The 9,206-nt window shown below is 49.2% G+C and overlaps 1 protein-coding gene across 5 annotated transcripts in view; it reads left to right on the top strand.

Annotated features, from left to right (window-relative positions):
- The window catches only part of SFXN2 (sideroflexin 2), a 20,571-nt gene extending 12,779 nt beyond the window's left edge, over positions 1-7,792 (top strand). For 2 of the 5 annotated variants that reach the window (XR_001512664.1, XR_001512665.1), the window contains exons 5-12: positions 959-1,034; positions 1,329-1,414; positions 2,969-3,029; positions 3,374-3,440; positions 4,032-4,081; positions 4,416-4,465; positions 6,125-6,767; positions 6,923-7,009. Coding sequence is in view for 2 of the 5 variants with exons in the window: in XM_006756473.2 (XP_006756536.1) it covers positions 959-1,034; positions 1,329-1,414; positions 2,969-3,029; positions 3,374-3,440; positions 4,032-4,081; positions 4,416-4,465; positions 6,125-6,172; positions 6,923-7,022 (538 nt within the window). In the remaining 3 variants the exon portion in view is untranslated. Of the gene's footprint in view, positions 1-958; positions 1,035-1,328; positions 1,415-2,968; positions 3,030-3,373; positions 3,441-3,828; positions 4,113-4,415; positions 4,466-6,124; positions 6,768-6,922 lie in introns of those variants that run through there. The other 3 variants (XM_006756473.2, XR_001512666.1, XM_015559301.1) reach the window with 3 other exon arrangements.
- Positions 7,793-9,206: the final 1,414 nt, after the last annotated feature.

The following is a 9,206-nucleotide window of genomic DNA, read 5'->3' as shown; positions in this document are numbered from 1 at the left end:
GAGATTGAGCCCGCGACCTGGGCATATGCCCTTGACTGAAATCGAACCCGGGACCCTTTAGCCAGCAGGCTAACGCTCTATACACTGAGCCAAACTGGCTAGGGCAAAATGTGTTCATTCTAAAAGTATTTCTTCTACATTCATTCTACACATATGCCAGTAATGGCTCAGGTGCTGGGGATACATTTGAGTAAGGCATTTGTGGTCCTTCTTCTTGTAGAATTGAAGGTTTTCTATGAAAACAAGTACAGTAATCTCAGATCGTCGCCATTAGGAAACACACAGGTGACAAGACAGAGAACAGCAGAGAGGTGTCTGTGTAGATAGGCTGGTCAGGGAAGTCCTCCCTATCCAGCTGATGTATCAGCTCAGTTCTGAAGGATAAGGATTTAGCTATGAAAGAGCCCGGGGAGCCCAGCCAGTGTGACTCAGTGGTTGAGCGTTGACCTATGAATCAGGAGGTGATGGTTGGATTCGTGGTCAGGCCACATGCCTGGGCTCGATCCCCAGAAGGGAATGTGTAGGAAACAGCCAATCAATGATTCTCATCATTTTTGTTTCTATCTCTTTCTCCCTCTCCCTTCCTCTCTGAAATCAATAAAAAATATATTAAAAAGGAAAAGAAAGAGACCAGGGAAGAATACCCTGGGTAGGGAGCAGCGATCCTGAGGTAGGAAAAAGCTGGGTGTGTTTAAAGGACAGAAAGGAAGTACCTGGAACAATATATAGCACAGAATAGACACTCAGTGTTTGTTGAATTCAAATATAAATAAAGTACAGAAAGGAGGCCCAGGGGGCTGGATCACCTGGAGTTAGGGGGAGGCTACAAGATGACACGGGACAAACCACATGAGCTGCTCAGGTATGAAGCCTCATTTCCAGACTTTCTCACTCAAGCCATGGTCTTACTCTCAGCCCGAAGGGCTCCCCATTCCTAAGCACCTCTCTCCTCCACTAGGCAGATGGCCCTTTCCTACCTCACAGCCACAACTACTGCGGTGACCACTGCTGTGAGCATGAACATGTTGACAAAGGTACTCCTGGGGCTGCTGTGGGCATGGTGGCCACCAGGGGGCAGCAAAGTCCTAGGGAGAACTAGGCATTTCCCCAATCTCCCTTCCTTGGGGTGTAACCAGAGCCTAGCCAAGTAATCGGAAATGCAGCAGGGCTGTCCCCAGGTTGGTCTTTCTCAGGCCTCTGAGGGAGTTTGGGTTCCCAGATGGGTGTCTGGGTGTGTGGCAGTAGCGCTTGTTTTGTAGTCCGTAAGTCCCTCCACTCTCACCTTGCAACAAGACTCAACAGCTCCCATTGTTCCCTTTCTCCAACAGAAAGCTCCCCCCTTGGTGGCCCGCTGGGTGCCCTTTGCTGCTGTAGCTGCTGCTAACTGTGTCAATATCCCAATGATGCGACAGCAGTGAGTACAGGGGTCCCCTTTCCTCCTTACAAGCCACAAGGTCAGCAGGGAAACTAAGTAAGAGACCAAGGCAGTGGGTGGCTTCTTGGAGCTGGGGTGGATGTGCGGGGGAGGCTGCCAGGGTGTGCCTCTGAAGGGTCCTTGAGGATTGGCTGCTCTAATAGTGATGGCCACTCCAATACGAGTGGCGGGTAATTTAGGTTTAATCTGTGCCAGGTATGTGGGAGCCTTTTTTTGGATGGTGTGGGATGGAGACATAAGCCTGTGCATTTTATACTCAATCATGTCCTTTCAACTGCAAATGTATTTAAGTTGTGAGCACTGCCTACTTCCAAAACCCTGGGGATGGTTTACAGAATGAAATGCAGCAGAGCGAGGTGTCCAAAGATAGAACAGAGCCAAGAAGCTTTGAAAGAAGCCAGAGGAGTAGGTAGATGTTTTCCAGGTAACCCGGCTCTAAGAATAGGTAAAAAGAGAAACCTGTTGTGTCTCTCAGTTCTTATTTCTTTCTTTTTTTAAATTTTTTTAAAGTATTTTTATTGATTTCAGAGAGGAAGGGAGAGGAAGAGAGGGAAATAGATACATCAGTGATGAGAGAGAATCATTGATCAGCTGCCTCCTGCAAGCCCCCTACTGAGGATCGAGCCCGCAACCCAGGCATATGCCCTTGAACAGAATCGAACCTGCGATCCTTCAGTCTGCAGGCCGACACTCTATCCACTGAGCCATGCCAGCTAGGGCAGTTCTTATTTCTTGACTAGAGAAAGCATAGATGTTCCTCTGTTATAAAATTGAATGATGTAATAGATGTAAAGTCCTCAAAATAGTACCTAGAACATAACAAGTGCTACATAAATGTTAGCTTTTATTGCTACTGTTGTCATCATGGCCTTCATCATCATCACCAATTTCTCCAGCCACATTTTCTTAGAACTGCTAGTAGGTGGAAAGGTGTCACTTTGCCCTTGCTGAGAGCACACTACCGGGATAGCTGTGCATACACATTGCTCCTCTACTCTCTCCCTTCCCCACCCAGTTTCTCCTTTCCATCCAATGAGTAAGTCCCAGCCATCTACCTGGTTTTGGGGCGAATGCTGTCAAGAACTGGCCTGAGAACAATAACCAGAGCAGCTACTGTTTGTGGTGCAGCCGCTCCGTGTCAGACACCGGACTAAGCACTTTGCAAGCATTTTCCTGTTACAACACTGAGGCCTATGAAGCGGGTGTCAGGATTGTCTCCATTTTGCAGTTGAGGATACGTGAGTCTTTAGAAGGATTAGGGAACTTGCTCATGATCAGACACACACTGCAGTTTCAGGATTCAGCCTAGGCAATCTGGGCTTAGGACTAGCTCTCTTAGCCAAAGTCCTAGATCACTTCAGATACCACTCGCTGGAGTGCAGGGGAAGGTCACAGGGCAAGGCTACGGAGGTGGCTCCCTAGAGCGTGAGTGCCCTGGCCTTGGTCCCCTGGCCTTGGTCCCCTGGTGTGTCACATGGCTGGCAGGCTTCCAGCACCCCTTTCCCAAATCCAGCATCTCCTGTCTGTGTCTAGGGAACTCATCCAAGGCATCTCCGTGAAGGACAAAAATCACAATGAGCTTGGTCATTCTCGGGTGAGCAGACGTCTCCCTTTGGGTGGGAGGAGGGAGCTCCCTTTCAGACCCTGTCCTGTCCTTAGTGGTCAGAGCAGGATCTCCCCAACTCCACTCTCATTCTCCTCTATTCCCGCCCCCTCCACACACACATTTCTCTGTTTGGGACATTTCTCATGTCCTTTCAGCTTCATTTCAAGTCCTGAAGCTGGCTGGGTAGGTGAAGGTTGGGAGAAGCCACTCAGCCCCTGGCAGGTCCGTCCCTTCCCCTTTACCAGCTCAGACTTGGCTGTGACCCTGACTCTGGTCCAGCCATGGATATTGGATACGGTCATTCCTAACAACTTGCTCTTTTCTGCCCTCAGAGAGCTGCGGCCATAGGCATCACCCAAGTGGTTATTTCTCGGATCACCATGGCAGCCCCTGGCATGAGTAAGATGGGGGCCCCTGGAGCACATGATAGAGGTCTCAGCCACACTCAGCTTTTGGGTGGGAGGTGGGACCCCAGCTTCTACAGCGATGCTTCTCATACTGGTTTGCTTGAATGCTGAACTACCACACTGTAGTTCTTGGAACATCAATTGCTGAGACATTTTACGTTATTTTTATTCAGCACATATTTCTTAAGTACCTTCAATGTACTGGACACAGTGTGGGGTGCCGGGAGACAGTGGTAGCGAAAATAAATCCCCTGCCCTGGTTGGGCTTCCAGCAGGGGCATGTTACAGGGTAGGATAAAAAGTCTGTTTGCATGAGCTCTCAGAGATCGTTTTGAGTCTTGAGGACACTTTGGGCCTGGGCACGTGCTCTATTGTTGCAGGTGTGCTTTGGGAAGCACCCTTCTGCTGGGACTTGGGGGACAAGTCAAGTGGCCATGCCTATAAGTCTGACATTCTCCCAAATGAAAAGTATTTTCTGGAGCTTCTGTGGAAGGAGGGAGAATCATTCAGTCCCTGATCTGACTTCGGAAAGTCTTAGGGAAAGTCTTACAGGTCCCCCCGGCTTCTCCCTGGTTTCTTTCAGTTTTATTGCCCATTGTCATGGAAAGGCTGGAGAAACTGCCCTTCATGCAGGTGAGTGGGGTTTCCTTTTGCCTCTTCCCCGCCCAGAGTCCTCCCACCACACCTGTGCCTGGGAGCTCCTGGCCCTCTCCTCCTTCCCTCTAGCTGCCAGTCTTCATCTCACTGAAGTAGGGCTCATCATCCCACTCCCCGCTGGCAGCCCGCTTCAGACAACATAGCCGGTTGCTTGGCCTTGTCTACAGAGGGCAAGGCGAGCCCTTTTCCTCTCCGTCAGGGCCAGCAGTCTTATACCTGAGGCTGGTTGGTTGGTCGCGGGGCAGGCGTGGGGTTCACCTTGAGGTATATAAGTCCCATGTGAGTTTTCCTTTTGTTTGTTTTTGTGCAGAAAGTCAAGGTCCTGCATGCGCCGTTGCAGGTTATGCTGTGTGGGTGCTTGTGAGTAACATGTTTTCTTGGTTTGGGTTCTGTGGTAGCTGGGGCACCAAGATCTGTCTTCTGATGTCACTTGTGTTGAAGAACATGCACTCCTTTGCCTGACTTCCAAAGCGCTGGAGCTCAGTACACCTGTGATCCATCTAGAGAGCTCTCACCTCATGTCTTTGGAGGAAACCAGGCTAGTGAGGCTCTGTGCACACATGCGCATGGAAGGCAGAGAGCTTGGGTACCCTCCTGTCCCAGGGTCTTCCCTCTGACCTTAATCTGGAGAAGAGACAAAAATGATGAGACAAATGGGAGGTATCTGTAATACTATCAGCAATAAAAACTTTATTTCAAAACAATAAAATCTCAATTATGAAAATGGAGGAACACAACAACTTTATTTCAAAAGAAAAAAAAGAAAAGAGACAATCCCACCATGAAAAAGAAGTGATCGTTTTGCGGCATGACAGAGGTGTTAGCTAACACTCAGATCACCATGTTGCGATATGTGAATGTATCAAATCAACACCTGACACTTCCACATTGTTACCTGTCAATTATATCTCAGTAAAGTAAATAAATAGATAAAATACACGAAGAGACAAAAATGAGGGACGGCCTGGGGCTGTCAAGCATCCCAACCTCGCACGGGAGGAAACCACGTCACGGCAGCATTCTTCGGTGCCTGCCATCGACTGGACGGGTCCTATCATTAATCATGCCTCCCAGGACTACAGGGCTAAGGACGGCAACAACAACGAACACATATTGAATGTGCCCCCTGTGCTAGTGCTACACATCTATAATTTCACTTAATTTCCCCAGCCCTGGAGGCATAGATGCCATCATCTTCTTTAAAAAAAGGCTTGGAGCCATTGAAAGACACTTGCCCAATTGCTGGAGCTGAGATTGGTCCTCGGCGACATGCTAAACTTCTGTTCATTGAATTACCACGGGTGGGCAGTTCCCACAGGTTGGGCGCTGCACATAGGTTGTTATCTCATTGAGTCCTCGCAGTGACGCTGCAAAGCAGACACTCTTGTCCTCCCTCTGCCGGCCCAGAGGTAACGTGCTCCAGACTGTACACCTTCTAAGTGTCAAAGCTGTGGTAGGAACTCAGGTCTGTTAGACTCCCAAGGCCTGTGAGACATGGTCCTGGACCCGCATCATCTGAAAACTTGTTCGAAGTAAAGACTCTCAAGCCTTTCCCGAGACCTCCTAAATCAGCATCGCATTTTTCTGAGCCCCTGGAGTTATTTGTATGCACATTGAAGTTTGATAAACCCTGCCCCTCACTGTTCTCCAACAGTCCAGATGTTCAGTGAATAGAGGAGCAGGGCCTTTGGATTCACACACCTCACTGCTTCCCCTGCATATCAGTGGATGCATGTGGTCTTTAGGGCTGCTGCCTGCACTCCCTAGTGACTTCATGTGCTTGAACAACAGGGGTGGATCCGGGTAAGGGATGAGGGGTGGAGGCTGGCTGATTTTAATCTGTGCTAGAATGAGTATCCTGGCACCTAGAAACCAGGAGAAGGGTTGAAGGGAGAGGAGTCATGGAGCCAGCTGGGAAGGGAGGCCAAGTGAATGGGCATCTCCCCCATCCCTTAGGGGGCTCAGGCATGGCCTGTGGTGAAATGCCCCCTAATGCTTTGGTTTCTCCTTTTTTTCCAGCCTCATCTTCATGGTGCCAGTGGCATGTGGGCTCTTCCCACAGATATGGTATCAGCTATTCCTTCCTTCCTTTGTTTTACCAAATGTCCCGCCCCTACTCTCCCTGCCCTGCTTGCTGTCCGGAAGGAGAGAGGGAGGGGAAAGAAGGGCAGCATTTGTCCAGGGACAAGTGCCTGTCAGCCTAAACTCGGGGCCTCTTAACCCTGCATGAATGGTAAGCCAGAACACGTCTCCGAAGGGATGAACTGCGTTCAGTGCAGCAAGGGCTGCCTTGGAGAGAAAGCGGGGGAACAACAAGAGACTCTGTCCTGCTGTTTGGGTTATTAGATAAATCTCCCCTGGCTGGACCCAGGTCCTTATTCTGGCTCTTATTTGCCAGAGGGTGGATGAATTGAACCTCTTCATCCACCATGTCATGGAAGGGCAGCATCAGGTGGGTGGGAGGACGGACTCGTTCCAGGAGACCAGGTAGGAATACAGACCTGGAATATATTCCGAGGAGATGCCACTCTCCCCTTCCTTAGTGCTCTTAGCTCAGTGGTCATCTGTTAGATGTCTCCTGTGTTCCGAGCACTGTGCCTGTAATCTTGTGGAGAAGGTGGAAGTTGAGCACCAGGGAGAAGGAAGACAGGCCTGAGTAGAGGTAAAAGCAACATATTGTGTTGTACAGTAGCTATTACTAATTTTGAAGGAAAAAAATGGGGAAGGGGCTTTTGAGAGGTGGTATTTGAGTTGGTATCGATGGGTAATTTGCTGCTGTCTAGGTGGCATACTCATAACCTTCTTCTCTCTCCTCAGTGAACTGCCAGTTTCCTACCTGGAACAGGAGCTCCAAGACGCCATCAAGGCCAAGTATGGAGAACTTGTACCTTCTGTCTACTTCAATAAGGGTCTCTAAATGTCCCGCCTCAGCAAGGACCAGTCTATACCAGTATTCACCAGCTCCTCCTCAGCTGCCTGCGCCCTCATTCCTCTTTGCCAACAGGGCCTAAGGCTCCAGTGTACTTGGGGGTGTATGAGGCAGCAGAATTCCTCATGCTTCTACCCAGGCACTTGGTTTATTGGGCTCCAGGGGATGGAAGTGAACAAGGAGCGGAAGACCAAATCCTCTGTCTGCTTCCCACTTCCATCCCATGGAAACCAGGAGCTGAGGCCCCCTCTGGGAGAAGTTGCTGGGACCAGAGGGAGACATTCAGCAAACCGATTGGGAAAATTAGGAAAACTTTGCGATTCTGGTAGCAGCCAAGATTGGGAAGAACCCCGGGGACAAAGAGAAGTTCCTACTCTCCTTTTCTCTTCCCTCTGTGTCATCTTCTCTCAAGCCATGAAACCTTTACCCATGTAGTTCCAGCTAATGCAGGAAGTATGTGTGTTGGGGAGGGAGGGCTGGTCTGTGTTGGGGCTCATCTCCACTCTACCCCATTCTCCTCATTGCCCCTGTCAAAAAGGTTCTTTGGGAGTGCTGCTAACCTTGAGTTTTATCAGACACCTGGGAGTTCTTAGTGCTGAAAAAAAGGTGATTGTGTGAGGCAGCAGAGTTCCATGGTGCCCAAGCCCTGTCTATAGATACTTTGTTCTGCTCTAAAATCATGTCTGATTTTATTTCTGTGTTTAAAAGACAATTCTGCTCAGCCTGTATGGCTCAGTGGTTGAGCATCAACCTATGAACCAGGAGGTCATGGTTTGGCTCCTGGTCAGGGCACATGCCTGGGTTGTGGGCGCAATTCCCAGTAGGGGGCCTGCAGGAGGCAGCCCATCGATGATTCACTCTAATCATTGATGTTTCTATCTCTCCCTCTCCCTTCCTCTCTGAAATGAATAATAAATATATTTAAAAACAAAAAACCAATCTGCCAGAGAGCCAGGGGTTAAAAGCCAGACTTCCTGTGTTTAGAATCTAGTCTCCCCCTCCCCACTTACTAGCTGCAGGGCTTTGAGCAAGCTGTTGAACCTCTCTCCTTTGGCTTCTTCATCTGTAAAATGGAATAACACTAGACCCCATCTCCATGTGAGGGTTAAAGGAGTGACTAGGTGAAGAGCTTAGAACAGTGTTGGGCCTGGTCAGTGTTGCTCAGTGGTTGAGCGTTGACCTGTGAACCAGGAAGTTGTGGTTTGAATCCCGGTCAGGGCACATGCCCAAGTTGCGGGCTCTGTTCCCAATGTGGGGTGTGCAGGAGGCAGCGAACCAATGATTCTCTCATCATTGATGTTTCTCTCTCTCCCTCTCCCTTCCTCTCTGAAATCAATAAAAGTGTATTTAAAAAAAGAACACTGTCGGGCACATAAGTGTGCGCGCTCCCCAGTAGGGGGTGTGCAGGAGGCAACCAATCAATGATTCTCTCTCATCATTGATGTTTCTATCTCTCCCTCTCCCTTCCTCTCTGAAATGAATAATACACACACACACACACACACACACACACACACACAGATCTAGAATGGCTGTGGCTCTGGTCACCTTGAAAAAAAAAAGATAATTCTACTCACTGTGAGTAAAAAGGATGTATGTAGGCATCAACCACACATTGTAATGGGTATAATTTCCTGGCTACCTCTCTTCTTCAGCCCATTCAGTTAAATACCAAAGACTGGTGTGTACTGACTAGGAAAGGGAAGTTTTATTTGGACGCCTGTAAGAGAAAACCAGCCAGGACCAAAGAGCCTTCAAGGACACACAGCAAAGCACAGTCACTTGCCCTTTCCAACTTGGCTGCTGTAGGTGATTTCTCACACTCCTCGGGGACCGTTGTGGCATACCTGGGGCCAGTGTCTGTCTGAGCTTTGCCTAGTAGAATTTACTGACTGTTCAAAGATACCACTGTGAATTGAATAAATTTCTTCAAAGCACAATGAACTGTCTGCAGCTGAGTTAATAACACCTGGATGGGAAATAGGATCTGGACTGACTTTGGCCTTGGCCTGGAGGGAGGGCAACAACTTTAAGGGGAACCTACCTGTCCGAAGCCTGGAAGCCATTGCTCATCTACCTTATTACAAGGGAAAAACCCACCTGTGTGCTGGAAGCTCCAGAGGGCTTCCAGAATGGGAGCTGTGTTGCCCCGGAGCAGGAGTTGGAAAACCA

The sequence above is a fragment of the Myotis davidii genome, unplaced genomic scaffold (assembly GCF_000327345.1).
Source record: "Myotis davidii unplaced genomic scaffold, ASM32734v1 scaffold332, whole genome shotgun sequence".
Lineage (NCBI taxonomy): Eukaryota > Metazoa > Chordata > Mammalia > Chiroptera > Vespertilionidae > Myotis > Myotis davidii.
The sequence above is the reverse complement of the archived record's forward strand: the minus strand, read 5'-3'. Positions and strand labels throughout refer to the sequence as shown.